At 35.3% G+C, this 15,077-nt stretch overlaps 1 protein-coding gene and 1 gene segment (V, D, J or C); one reads left to right on the forward strand and one right to left on the reverse strand.

The window, feature by feature from the left end:
- Positions 1 to 561: 561 nt before the first annotated feature.
- LOC113046382 (T cell receptor alpha variable 26-1-like) lies at positions 562 to 1,147 on the reverse strand. The segment is given in 2 exon segments: positions 562 to 909; positions 1,017 to 1,147. Coding segments are annotated over 2 exon segments (390 nt in total).
- Positions 1,148 to 4,954: 3,807 nt separating this feature from the next.
- Positions 4,955 to 8,553, forward strand: LOC113046384 (interferon-induced protein 44-like). Its single transcript, XM_026207250.1, has 7 exons — positions 4,955 to 5,440; positions 5,537 to 5,588; positions 5,717 to 5,912; positions 6,054 to 6,206; positions 7,549 to 7,720; positions 8,178 to 8,278; positions 8,368 to 8,553. Exons 1-7 carry the CDS (start codon positions 4,963 to 4,965, stop codon positions 8,551 to 8,553), a joined length of 1,338 nt encoding a protein of 445 aa, XP_026063035.1. The 5' UTR covers positions 4,955 to 4,962.
- Positions 8,554 to 15,077: the final 6,524 nt, after the last annotated feature.

The following is a 15,077-nucleotide window of genomic DNA, read 5'->3' on the forward strand; positions in this document are numbered from 1 at the left end:
ACAGATTTGAACAAGAGTTTTTGTACAGCCTAAAAAATACATTTTGTCACATTGTTCTTCTAGCGTACATTAGCAGGAAGCTGTTTTAGATCGCTAATGATCAGAAAAGTGGATGTTTTTGAAGCTGCGTAATCACAGCAAGGACTTTTGCTTTGAAAATGTGTCTCTGATCTTTTTTTTTTTTTTTTTTTACTTAATAATTCATTCAAAAACACAAACCCCCCTAACTGTGTGTTTCTGGGAGATACAGTGATTCTTTTGTGGCTTAGTTTTGGAACTATTGGAGTTGTGTCTAAAATGTAAGTTACTAAATATTAATCTCCAGTTAATGATTCGTGCTGAAGAGCTGTGTTGATAATATATAAAGCTTATTAATCATTTAATCACTAAAATTACCATATTTACATCAGCTCTCATTTACTGCAGCTACATGCAGCTGTCTAATTATTTGCTGCAGGTGTTACCATATCCTGCAATTTGACTATGGGGTTTATAAAGACACAAATGTGGTTTGTTATTCATTTGATAACTCACTGTTCAAAGACAGTTTTCTGAGTAAGTTTTTGTAAAGCCTGTCAGAGACTTTGTATCACTGGGCTGCTACTCTTAGAGCACAGTAATAGAGAGCCGAATCTGACAGCGTTACACTCTTAATGGTCAGTGAGGTGGATTTCTGTAATGTAGTTGATGTAAATCGTTCAGGTTCTGGTATGTTCTCATATGTCTCTGATCGTCCACCTTTAAGCAGTATATATTGAGGCTGCGTGTTGGAAAACTCTCTGTACCAATAAAGGAAAACATTGTTGCTGCTTGTGTCATATGAACAGTCCAGGGTTACAGAGTCTCCTTCTGTACTGGTAATGCTGGTCCGCTGGTCACTTGGTCGAATCCAGTCTTGACAGATTACACCTGAAAGTTAATGTTGAATGTTAAAAAGATACAATTTCACTATTAAGATATGTATATATTTAAAGATCTGAATAATCATAAAAATGTATTATAATTGTGGATTGTACCTGATGCTGTAAGAAAGAACAGCAGTAGATATTTTTCCATTTGTTGACTGAGAATGTGGAGTCGTTCCATGATTACATCAGAAAAGTCTCAATGTGTGGAGTTTCTTGAGAGGTTGATCTTTAAACATCACGAGGTGGATTCACAAACAGGAAGTACAATTGCTCTTGACAGCTTGTCACACAACGTCTGAATGACGTCTGCATTGAGACTTGTAGGTCCTAAAAGGATCAATGATTTCAATAAATGTTCTGTTCCTAATGCCTCCAGCAGGTGGCGATGAAATGTCATGAAAGTATTGTACTTCTGTACATGAAAGCCATACATCTTTCAGGTTAACTTTTTCTAAAATCTTCAGTACTTGATAAATTATGCATTTGAATAGTGTTCTTATGATTCAGTCTTGTCAGTGATTAAGATAAAATGTTATTATTTATTAATGACTGATTGAAAAACATGTATTTCAAACATGTAGAAGATTTTTTTTTCTCTAATATTTTATGGAGATGTGCAATGTTTGCTACATTCAACTACAGTATGAGGGTTTTTGTACAGTGTTGTTGTGTTTCCTGTCACTGTGGGCGTCAGGGCGCAGTAGTACAGAGCAGAATCTGTCAGTTTAGTGGAGGAGATCTCTAGAATCACATGGGTTTTCTCTTCATTCACTTTCCCAAAGAATCGTGGATCTCGAACCACAATTTCTGACTTTTGTGTAACTCTTCCTGTAGAATGTAATATTATCAAAAGAAATTCAGGAGCTGATCCGGGATACTGGCGATACCACTGCAGTGTGGATGCTGAGGAGTAGTTACAGGACAGAGTAACATTTTCTCCCTCTTTCTTTTAAACCTCAGTCTGGACTGGTGTGATGACATTCGCAAAACAGCCACCTTCAAAATCAAGAGTCAGAATTAATGGAAATATAACGTACATAAAAATGAACTAACATAAACGTAATAATCTCAACTACACAACATAATAAAAAAGACAAATAAATGTAATACTTACACATTAGAGAACAAATCAAAGCAGTTAAACAGAGCAACATATTGATGATGGTGTTTTTGTTCAGCATAAAGTGTTGTTCAACTAAACTTTCTGTTCTTCCCTCGTCACACAAAAGATGTCTCAAACAAACTCCTCCCCTGAAAACTGTAATTAAAGTAGTACTGAAAAACATTGAATGAGCAGCAGTATAGAGTGGAGTCAATGTGAACTCACAAGTCAAGAATTGTTGTAGTTGATCAAGATATAAAACTTATGACACTCCATAAGAGACTCTTTAATATACTTATAAAGGACTGTAAGGATAATTCTCCCCAGGAAAACAGTTGCACTTATATTTCAAATGCAAATCTATGCAAGCACAAATATTTGGTTTACAGGACTGTACTGTTGTGACTATTGTCACATTTTGCAACTTGATACTGTTTGTAAGAAACTTACTAATGTTTTGGCTTTCAAATCCAGCTGTTTCAATGATCTGATACGAAACATCTCATTTTGGACTGTAGTAATGACATTTGCAAAAGTGCCACCTGCAAGAATCAAATTCATGCAAAGTAATGTAAAATGCATTGAAACATCATAACACTTTAGTTGTTAGTTAGAAAATTATAATAACGATTTATTATATTCAATCTGAAATACACACACAGGACAAAAAAGAAAAACATGCAAGCAGAGCGTCATTTTGAACAATGCTGTATTCAGCAAAAACTGTTGTTCAACTATTCATTCATTCCTTGTCAAGTACAGAAGTTACTTTTAGTCAGTGTAAAATATCACTGACTGGGAGTTGTTCCATGCAAGAATATATTATCAGAGGTTCTTTTGACAGAAAGTTTATTAAGGCATGACAAAACCAATGAATTATCCTCTTACTGTATCATTTCCCCCCTAAACACACATTTTCTTTACCTCAAGCAGGTGTTAATATTGTGTTTGTGAAAGAATTATTGTGGTTCACACAAGATATGATTGTGGTTTATTTTTTTGATATTCATTTATTTTAAAAGTAAAAACTACATGTGAGTTTTTGTAAAGCCTCTCAGGCATTTTGTATCACTGGGCTCCAACTCTTAGAGCACAGTAATAGAGAGCTGAATCTGACAGAGTTACACTGTTTATATTGAGTTCAGTGGATGACTGAGATGTAGTTGACTGAAACCGACGGTCTGGTATATATTCAGAACTGCTCCCTGATCGAGCACCTTTCCACAGTAAAAATTCTGGTTCTTTATTAGGAAACTGTCTATACCAGTAGAGATAGACATAACTGCCTCCTGTATCGTACGTGCAGCTCAGCGTTACATGCTCTTCTTCTTTTCTGTAAATTTGAGTTTCCTTGTCTGTTGGTTGAATGCTGTCAGTCAAAACACCTGCAAGTGAAGAGAACAGGTCAGCTGGCTTTTTACATTTCTAAATCAAAATTCCAATAATAAAATCTGTTTCTTCTACAAATGTGTCGTTACTGTAATAAAGTACCGTAAAAAAATGCATGGACAAAACATTTCAATGTATTATGTATTTTGAGTCTGCTCAGATTAAACATGCTGTACCTGGTGTTGTTATGAGAATCAGTAAAAAGCATCTCTCCATGTTTAGAAGGTTTACTAACTTGATTTATGGAATGAATGTATGATTGTAGTATATCATTGTGCAAGTTGCAGTGTGGGTGTGGTCTATTTAGATCACCTTTTCTGTCTTTCCTTATTAAAAGGTAAAATGATTGAAATGTTTTAATGTAAACAGCACCCTCCAGTGGTGGTATAAAATGTATTCTCCATTGACAAGATCCACAGTCTAACCAGAATAAAACATTTGTTAATCTGCAAAATATTATCATTTTTTTACTTTATTTATTGCTATATTTTTAAACATGATGGCACATCTGGGAATATAGTTTGATAAACCATAAATGTTCATATAAATGGTCTTATTTAATAATTACAACTCACTTAACCAGTGCATACAGTACATACTGTAAAGGCACATAAATACTAGCCAGACAAAAAATGTGTTGTTAAATACGAATTTGAATGTAACATCAGAATCTATAACTAACATATGATAATCAAACACTTTTGTTTTTGGCAACATCTCACTTCAAGTTAATCAGGTTTTTGTAGGGTGTGTAGTGTTTTCCTGTCACCTTGGGCATCAGAGTCTGTCACTTGAGCAGAGGAGATCTCCAGATTCACACTGATTTTCCTTTCATTTAGTTTTCCAGTAAATCGAGGATCTTGATCTACAAGTTTAGACTTATGAGAAACTTTGCAAATGAGTAGTAAAAAAACAGGGTTGAAATGAGATCCTTACATGCAAAACAACAGAACAATGCCAAAAAGGAAAAGAATAATTTTCAGGGTGTTGTTTTAGTTCATCTCCAGGACGAACTGTTACTGAAGAAAAGCTTTATTCATCTTCTAACAGAACATGTCTTCAGCAAGCACCTCCTCTTAAAGCTACAGTCGTCATATTCAAGTATCTGCTTTAATAGTGATATTTATGGTTTTTCTTAGTATTTATGCTCAAAACTTTAGTTAGTTAACTGATAGGAAAAATCTGTCAAATAAATGGTTAAATAATAGGTGAACAAGATTTTCTGTACCTGCCAGAACTTGTTCTTTCCTTTACATACTTCAGCTGACGTGTGACACAAAGTAAGTTGTGTTTTTGTAAAAAAGAAAGTACTGTATGCTTTTTCTAGGTACCGTGTGAAAGAAAGCAGACAAATTGAACTCTTGTTCCAGGGTGAGCTGATTTAAATTTAAAATATTATAAATTTATTTTACATAATATAATGTGATTTTAAATTACTTGTTTCCTTTCGAGTCTATTTGAGTGGAGGAAGTAAATATTCAAAACTTTTACAAAGACCTTTACTTTCTATTCATTATTACAGCATGCTTTAAAATGTAATGACTAAATGTTTTTCAGATCATTATGAGCACAGTGACATCCAGCTTGAATAAATGGCAGAAGAAGAAGCTCTGCTCATTATTCAACCATGCCAACCTCAGCCTGCTGTTCAAAGCCAGTGTGCATGGATACAATGTCACTACATTTCACCAAAAGTGTAATACTCAGGGGCCAACGGTTATAGTAGCTTACAATAATTCTGGATATGTTTTTGGAGCTTTCACTAGCAAAAGTTATGCACAGACCACACAAAATGTTGTGGATGATAAAGCTTTTCTCTTTAGCTTTAATGACAAAGAAATTAAGGAAGATCCTCTGCGTGTGTTCAGTGGAAATCCTCAGTTTTCTTTCACTGACAATGGTCCAAACTTCCAATCTTTAGTGTTTCTTTACAGTAACTCACCCACCGTCTACAGTAATCCAGGAACATACAGATTTGATCCACTGAAGATGCATGGGAATAACTTACAGCTGACAGAATGTGAGGTGTACAGAGTGGAAGGTTTGTATTATTTTGTGCTATTTTTCACATATTTGCTGAGAGAGAAATAGCTTTCAGTGATGGTTGTGTGAATCATTTTTTTTGGATTCTCACCAGACTGTGGAGGACTCATGGAGAAGCCATGGAGAAATGTGCAGTGGAACTCTGAGTAAAGCAAACCATATACAATGTCTTCAATAAAATATTTTAGTTATTTATTTAAGCGGTTACCTAATTTTAGATTACTGTTTCCCTCTGTGTTGCTTAAGCAATCTGACAATGACAATAATGTTTTAGGAGGAGACAGGCTCTATTGAGCTACATCTCTGGCTGGAAGCCTTCTGTTAGCTCAGTCAAACAGGCTCGGATTCTACTGGTGGGTCCTATTGGTGCTGGGAAATCAAGCTTCTTCAACTCCATCAACTCTGTGTTCAAGGGTTACGTGAGCATGCAGGCCAACACTGGCACTGCTGGCACCAGTTTGACTACTCAGGTACACATGATTATTTAAACTTCTCTTCTCAAAATATTGTGTGACAAATGCTAGTTACGGTATTGTAGACTATTTATAAAAAAAGTTTAGAATTATGTAAGCGTGTATTGAAAATAATTGGTAAATATTTGTGCCATGTAGTTTCGTACCTACTACATAAAGCCAAGCAGCAGTGTCAGCCATGTTCCCTTCTCTCTGTGTGACACAATGGGTCTGGAGGATGGTGTGAACACCGGTCTGGATGTAGATGATTTTGCCACAATTTTGAAGGGTCACATCAAAGACAAGTATCAGGTGAGAACTTTAGGTACAGTGTTAACTTAAATGGGTCATATGATGCGATTTTAAGTTTTCTTTTTTCTTCTGAGTGTTACAAGCTGTTCATGAATAGATAAGAGACTCTAAAGTTGCAAAGACTAAAGTCTCAAATCCAAAGAGATATTCTTAATAAAAGTTTAGACTCGTCCATGCCCTTCTTAAACTCCTCATTTAAACATGTGCCCACATGTGTACACCAACATGTGGGAAGATTTACATAATGCTGTCCAAATGTTCAGGCAAAGAAAGAAGACTTAACTTTGATTCTCTCTGTTGCTGCCGCGGCCATGTTGTGGAGAAGCTGTTTCATTGTGAAAGTGAAAATATTTTGGCCCAATTCCAATTCTACCCCTTAGCCCTTCCCCTTTCCCCTGTCTCGATTCTCTTTTGGTTGGAGGGGTAGGGGTAAGGGGAAGGGCAAGATAGCCCTTCAAACGAAGATTTTTCGGGCCCACTTCTAACGAAGGGGTATGAATTATCTCGGCAACATGGCTGCTACAGCGAACAAAAAGACACATAAATATAAGCTTTTTTTGGCATAAATTTCATTTGTTTTATTTTAATGGTCATGTTACTCAAATAAATTTTTGCTAATTGCTAATATTTGCTAACGTCATTCATTACAGACTGCATGATAGTGCCACAGCATATGTCTGATCAGGGCGATAACTGCCGTAGACATTGATTGAGGCTAATCCCCCCAATAATTAGAAATCGCTAAACCATTTTCTCAAATATTGCCTATTCGAGAGAGAGAGAAAGAGAGAGAGAGAGAGAGAGAGAGAGAGAGTGAAAGAGAAATGGACGTTGTGTGTATTGGCGTCTGTGCGTTTATCTTTTTAGAGTGAGTTTACTTAAAAACTGTGGTTGTATCCTCTCATCGCTAGAAAATATAAATTCACACTGATTATACTTGATTAATAAAAATATTATTAATAAAAATCTTCAACATGTTCTGACCGAGACATACATCACAGTATAGCAAGGGACATAACATTTCCATCACACACTTGAGGCATTCAGCCAATCACAAGGCACTGGATAGCTGGCCAATCAGCTTACACCTTGCTTTTCAGACTGATGAGCTTTGTAAAGAGAAACAAATAATGTACGGTATATGGAAAATAATGTGTTTTTTTAAACCTTAAACTGCATAAACATTTTCATTACACCAAATACACAAAATAATGTTTTTTAGCAACATCATATGACCCCTTTAATAGTTAGGTCTGGATGATCAATTATCAGTGTTTTTATTAATTTTTTTTTCTGTTGCTTTAAATGTTTTAAAGATATTTTATATGATCATTTTTCTCAGTTTAACCCAGTGACGCCTATACAGCCTGACTCCCCTCATTTCCATAAATCACCTGGGTTGAAGGACAGGATTCACTGTGTGGTGTATGTGATTGACATCAGCAAAGTCAAGCTCCTCTCTGACAAAACGATTGAAAAGTTTGTGGCTTTTCGAAAGAAAGCCAACCAGCTAGGTGTGTAACAATTTTGAACAGATTTTAATTAATTTCAAGTGACATGAGGGAATAATATCATGTAAATTATGGAAATTCAATCTACTGTACATTCCACCAACCTGAGTTTAAAGAGATAGTTCACCCAAAAATGTAAATTCTTTCCTCATTCACTTACCCACACGTTATTCCAAATCTGTATGACTTTCTTGTGTTCTGTGGAACAAACACCATATAAACAATTTGGTGCTCAACATTTTCTTAATATCTTATTTTGTGCTTAGGATTTGAAAGAAATTAATACAGGTTTGGAATGGCATAAGAGTAAGTAAATAACAACAGGATTTTGTTGTGGACTGTCCCTTTAAATCCCACGCTCAAGAGCACAACTTGCATCTTTAATCACTAGGGGTACATCATCCATAGAATAGTGGTCTCTGGGATGTGATAGCATGTAAGGTGTTGTTTTGTACTTCAGGTATTCCTCAGCTGGTTCTGCTGACTAAGGTGGATGAGGCCTGCCCCTTAGTGGCAGAAGACCTGAAAAATGTCTACCAGAGCCACTATATTAACAAAATGGTATGAATTTATGTATATTAGTTTGTAATAAGTATTCTGTAATGTTCTGTTGGTTTTACATATTGTCTTGGTGAATTATTTTGTGACAGATGCAAGAGATTAGTATTCAGCTTGGAGTGTCTCTGTCTGCTGTGGTCCCAGTGAAAAACTACTACCAAGAACTGGAAATAGACCCTCAAACTGACATACTGCTTCTAAATGCGGTGGTGCAGATGCTCAGAGCCGCTGAGGGCTTTTTTGATGATTTTTACAATCCAGAAGAGAAGTCTGAGTAAAAAACATTTTCCCTTTCTAACCAAAAGATTTTGAATATGTACACTGAATAAAATAGGTGTAGAAACAATTTTCTGCCATTAACCTAACAAATAATAATAATAAAAAAATACAAAATAAAAAGATAAAACACTAACACAATGAATTACAGTATACATAAGAAATTCAAGTTGAAACAATATATATATATATATATATATATATCTATATATATATATATATATATATATATATATATATATATATATATATATATATATCTTCATGTTATGAGGCTTTAGAAACTGTCTTTGTAAAATAAATACAAAGCAACTGTAAATTGAGCAACTGTAATGGTAATTTAGTTCCACCTCTATCTTGTCTTATTAAATGCTGAGAATATAAGATTGTGCCTGTGAAAGTGCAGTTTGTGCCTGTGAAATTATATTTGCAGTCTAGTGAGACAAGTAAGATAACTCAGTTGTATTTTATTTTTGTCTTCCTTGTTGTTGTTGTTGTTATTTTTACTAAATCAAAATAACCCAACTGCAGTTTGACTGAGATTGATTGGAATGCACAATGAAAAAAAAAAAAAACATTATTTTGAAAATTGTTTAAAATGCAGTTACTAATCTGTTTTTGCAAATTAACTCTTCATATACAGTACATTATAGATCAAGTGTATTCTGTTATGTCTATCTCTACTGGTATAGACAGTTTCCTAATAGAGAACCAGAATTTTTACTGTGGAAAGGTGCTCAATCAGAGAGCAGTTCTGAATATATACCAGACCATCAGTTTCAGTCGACTACATCATACTCATCCACTGAACTCTCTATTAACAGTGTAACTCTGTCAGATTCAGCTCTCTATTACTGTGCTCTAAGAGTAGCAGCCCAGTGATACAAAATGCCTGACAAGCTTTACAAAAACTCACATGTAGTTTTTATTAAAATAAATGAATAAAAAAAAAAAAAAAACAGTGCATACAGTAAATACTGTAAAGGCACAGAAATACTAGCCAGCCAGAAAATGTGTTGTTAAATACGAATTTGAATGTAACATCAGAATCTATAACTAACATATGGTAATCAAACACTGTTGTTTTTGGCAACATCTCATTTCAAGTTAATCAGGTTTTTGAAGGGTGTGTAGTGTTTTCCTGTCACTGTGGGCGTCAGAGCACAGTAGTACAGAGCATAGTCTGTCACTTGAGCAGAGGAGATCTCCAGAAGCACATTGGTTCCTCTTCAGGAACTCGAGCTGTGTCGAGAACGTTTGGGGAACGTGTCCAGCGTGACGTCTCTGAATAACATGTATAATCAGTCCAAAGGAAGGGCGAGACGTCATAGGCGGGTGACGTTAGAGACCAGGAAGCATAAAAGCTTGAGCGGCGAAACCGGTAATCAGCCTTGTGTCTTCAGCAAGCGCTCTGTTTGTGAGTCTTATTTAGTGTCGTTTGTCCACTGATAAACTCCATTGTCAAAGCTTCAATCAAGAGAAGTTTTGGGCAAGAGCAGACAGCGTTCAGGCTGTGTGTTTTTGTGGTGTTTTATCAAATTATTTATTTAATCACGAGCTGAGAGACATGTAATACACTATTGTTCAACTTTATTCTTCTTCTACTTCTCTTACACAAATTACACATTATTAACAGGACACAACATTTCCCCTTTTCTTAAAGGAATTAGTCACTTAAACCTGGTTCCCGCAACCACTGTAAAATAACCCTTACTTTAAGGATCATACCCGAAATCCTAAACTTAAATTTCAACAGGAATTTAGATTATTCTTCTCTTAGCTATCATAACTGACCACAGAACAGTAGGAATAGCATTTTCTCACGTAACAAAACAGTATGAATAGCATTTTTTTTCACATAACGGAACAGTATGAAATATATTTGTTTTTCAATTTGCACCATTCACACATCAGTATTATCTCTCAAAGTCTGTTAACCACCGAGGTGGGTTTCGGATTCTGGGAGTGCGTCTAGGGCCTGGTTCTTGCCCAACATTCACATTCTCAGTCACAGTGAGACCATCCAGTAAATTCTCATTGTTCTCACTGTTGCAAACTAGAGCTTCCTTTGAGAAACGGGCCAGTTTTGAAGCATTCCATTTTCGACCATCGCTAAGAAGATAAGTACTTGGTCCGACCTTCTTTACGACTGTCAGTGGCTCTGTGTATTTGGATGACCCCTTGTGAACGTGTTCCGGTCTCCTGACTCGTACAGCATCATTCACTTGAAAGATGGGTACATTTGCTCCTCGCTTTCTGTCTGTATACTCCTTACTGTTTTGTTGTTTTTGTTTCACAGTTTCTTTGACTTGCGTGTGTGATGTAATTTTGTGTGCAACAGACAAGCTGTTCAATTTAGCAGTGGTGGACGAAGTACACAAATCAAGTACTTGAGTAAAAGTACAGATACATATGGTAAAATATTACTCCAGTAAAAGTAAAAGTACTCCTTTTTCAATTTTACTCAAGTGAAAGTACAAAAGTACTCAATTTTTTATGTACTTAAGTAAAAAAGTACTGCAAGATAGATGTTTGCAATTTTATATAGGCTACTTAATTTAATTTTATATTAGCACATTTTTTATAATCCTACTGCTCAAAATACCTGGGATTTTTTCCAAAATAACCACTATATGGAGTCAAAATATATTTTTGTTGTTGATATGGACTACGCTGATTAGAGTAATGTTCACTGTGAAGCTTACACTGTGATGTACCTGAGAGAAAACAGAGATGACCATCTGATTTTCACCAGTAAGAAAAAAGTATTTTAAAGTTAGTTGTTTTACAGAACATCAAAGTTACAGTACAGACCAAAAGTTTGGACACACCTTCTCATTCAAAGAGTTTCCTTTATTTTGATGACTATGAAAATTGTAGAGTCACACTGAAGGCATCAAGGGCTATTTGACCAAGAAGGAGAGTGATGGGGTGCTGCGCCAGATGACCTGGCCTCCACAGTCACCGGACCTGAACCCGATCGAGATGGTTTAGGGGTGAGCTGGACCGCAGACAGAAGGCAAAAGGGCCAACAAATGCTAAGCATCTCTCGGGGGAACTCCTTCAAGACTGTTGAAGACCATTTCAGGTGACTAGCTCTTGAAGCTCATCAAGAGAATGCCAAGAGTGTGCAAAGCAGTAATCAAAGCAAAAGGTGGCTACTTTGAAGAACCTAGAATATGATATATTTTCAGTTGTTTCACACTTTTTTGTTATGTATATAATTCCATATATAATTCCACATGTGTTAATTCATAGTTTTGATGCCTTCAGTGTGAATCTACAATTTTCATAGTCATGAAAATAAAGAAAACTCTTTGAATGAGAAGGTGTGTCCAAACTTTTGGTCTGTACTGTATATATGACATGATAATAAGGCGTGAAGTTAGGAAGAACATTTTAAGGAAAAAAATAATAAAAAAAATTTCATAATGATTTTTTCCTTTTCAAATCTTGTCTGTGGTTTAAAAACACCCCTAGCCAAGCGGTGTGCATCTCTTCCCACTTTGATAATTACTGTAGTTACCATTTTCTGAACATCACATCCTTTCTTTTCTAACCAGATGTAATCTATCTATCTATCTATCTCTCTCTCTCTCTCTCTCTCTCTCTATATATATATATATATATATATATATATGTGGCTGAATAAAAATATTTGGACATTTATAAAAATTACATCAACTTAGCACCAACAAGCTTGTTAGCTAGACAGTTAGCATCAGCTAACAATATTTACTTATTTTCAGTACGATGAACATTCATGTCTGTCTACTCGTCTAGTTAATCAAAACAATATACATATGTATAACGTTACTGTCGATAAACAATATAAAATCAGACGTCACATAGGACATTTTAATAAAACTGTTAACATTACGGCAGCGGTGAATTTGAACATGCATGAGTTATTGTATTTAATCTGTGTTGTTTTCAGTGGTGGACGAAGTACACAAATCAAGTACTTGAGTAAAAGTACAGATACATATGGTAAAATATTACTCCAGTAAAAGTACTCCTTTTTCAATTTTACTCAAGTGAAAGTACAAAAGTACTCAATTTTTTATGTACTTAAGTAAAAAAGTAATGCAAGATAGATTTTTGCAATTTTATATAGGCTACTTAATTTAATTTTATATTAGCACATTTTTTATTATAATCCTACTGCTCAAAATACCTTGGATTTTATTCCAAAATAACCACTATATGGAGTCAAGATATTTTTGTTGTTGATATGGACAACGCTGATTAGAGTAATGTTCACTGTGAAGCTTACACTGTGATGTACCTGAGAGAAAACAGAGATGACCATCTGATTTTCACCAGTAAGAAAAAAGTATTTTAAAGTTAGTTGTTTTACAGAACATCAAAGTTACAGTACAGACCAAAAGTTTGGACACACCTTCTCATTCAAAGAGTTTCCTTTATTTTCATGACTATGAAAATTGTAGAGTCACACTGAAGGCATCAAGGGCTATTTGACCAAGAAGGAGAGTGATGGGGTGCTGCGCCAGATGACCTGGCCTCCACAGTCACCGGACCTGAACCCAATCGAGATGGTTTAGGGGTGAGATGGACCGCAGACAGAAGGCAAAAGGGCCAACAAATGCTAAGCATCTCTCGGGGGAACTCCTTCAAGACTGTTGGAAGACCATTTCAGGTGACTACCTCTTGAAGCTCATCAAGAGAATGCCAAGAGTGTGCAAAGCAGTAATCAAAGCAAAAGGTGGCTATTTTGAAGAACCTGCAATATGACATATTTTCAGCTTCACACTTTTTTGTTATGTATATAATTCCATATATAATTCCACATGTGTTAATTCATAGTTTTAAATCAGTGTGAATCTACAATTTTCATAGTCATGAAAATAAAGAAAACTCTTTGAATGAGAAGGTGTGTCAAAACTTTTGGTCTGTACTGTACATATGACATGATAATAAGGCCTGAAGTTAGGAAGAACATTTTAAGGAAAAAAATAATAAAACAAATTTCATAATTATTTTTTCCTTCTCAAATCTTGTCTGTGGTTTAAAAACACCCCTAGCCAAACGGGGTGCATCTCTTCCCACTGATAATTACTGTAGTTACCATGTTCTGAACATCACATCATTTCTTTTCTAACCAGATGTAATCTATATATATATATATATATATATGTGTGTGTGTGTGTGTGTGTGTGTGTGTGGCTGAATAAAAATATTTGGACATTATAAAAATTACATCAACTTAGCACTAACAAGCTTGTTAGCTAGACAGTTAGCATCAGCTAACAATATTTACTTATTTTCAGTACGATGAACATTCATGTCTGTCTACTCGTCTAGTTAATCCAAACAATATACACATGTATAACGTTACTGTCGATAAACAATATAAAATCAGACGTCACATAGGACATTTTAATAAAACTGTTAACATTACGGCAGCGGTGAATTTGAACGTGCATGAGTTATTGTATTTAATCTGTTATTTTATGTTTTTTTTTTTTTTTTTACCTAAAATTGATGTGTCTGCATCGTCTGCACTCGAGCATTTCAGTGGGCTCAAATAGATCACTCTTTACAACGGATTTAGTTCCCAAACAACTGACAGTTTTGACCTAAATATGATTTTCAGTTACAATAATTAATCCAGAATTTCGACATAACTTACTTTTCGCAACATCAGACGCACGCGCGCTCACAAGATCTCCCGATTCTTACTTCTGGAGACTCGCACTAAACGGTTCATTTGAATCAGTGAGTGGTCGACTCCAGAACAGCTGCAATCGGCTCATTCTAATTCGTAAACGAATCGTTTGGTGCGATTCGCGATCCGATTTAAAAGTTTATTTTGAAAAGACTCAGTTCGTTCATGATGAATCAGACACCGCTTCTGCGTGTTGGAGCACGTGATATATTATAGGGAGTAACGATATGTTTTATGAAATGTAGTGAAGTAAAAAGTACGATTTTATTCTTTGGAATGTAGTGAAGTAAAAGTAAAAGTTGTTCAAAATAAAACTACTCCAGTAAAGTACAGATAGCTACTTGAAAAATGTACTTAAGTACAGTAACGAAGTAAAGCTACTCCGTTACTGTCCACCACTGGTTGTTTTAAGTTTTTTTTGTTGTTGTTGTTGTTTTTTTACCTAAAATTGATGTGTCTGCATCGTCTGCACTCGAGCATTAAGTGGGCTTAAATAGATCTCTCTTTACAACGGATTTAGTTCCCAAACAACTGACAGTTTTGACCTAAATATGATTTTCAGTTACAATAATTAATCCAAAATTTCGACATACTTTTAGCAACATCAGACGCACGCGCGCTCACAAGATCTCCCGGTTCTTACTTCTGGTGACTCGCACTAAACGGTTCATTTGAATCAGTGAGTGGTCGACTCCAGAACAGCTGCAATCGGATCATTCTAATTCGTAAACGAATCGTTTGGTGCGATTCGCGATCCGATTTAAAAGTTTCTTTTGAAAAGACTCAGTTAGTTCATGATGAATCAGACACTGCTTCTGAGTGTCGGAGCACGTGATA

Source organism: Carassius auratus, chromosome 27 (assembly GCF_003368295.1).
Source record: "Carassius auratus strain Wakin chromosome 27, ASM336829v1, whole genome shotgun sequence".
In the NCBI taxonomy this organism is placed as follows: Eukaryota; Metazoa; Chordata; class Actinopteri; order Cypriniformes; family Cyprinidae; genus Carassius; species Carassius auratus.

What these genes read in the sequence shown, in the direction of transcription:
- LOC113046384 (XM_026207250.1), top strand. Translation starts at nt 4,963, where the DNA reads ATGAGCACAGTGACATCCAGCTTGAATAAATGGCAGAAGAAGAAGCTC. An exon ending in TGAGGTGTACAGAGTGGAAG is followed by an intron (nt 5,441 to 5,536) that starts GTTTGTATTATT and finishes GATTCTCACCAG; the next exon opens with ACTGTGGAGGACTCATGGAG. An exon ending in AATGTGCAGTGGAACTCTGA is followed by an intron (nt 5,589 to 5,716) that starts GTAAAGCAAACC and finishes ATAATGTTTTAG; the next exon opens with GAGGAGACAGGCTCTATTGA.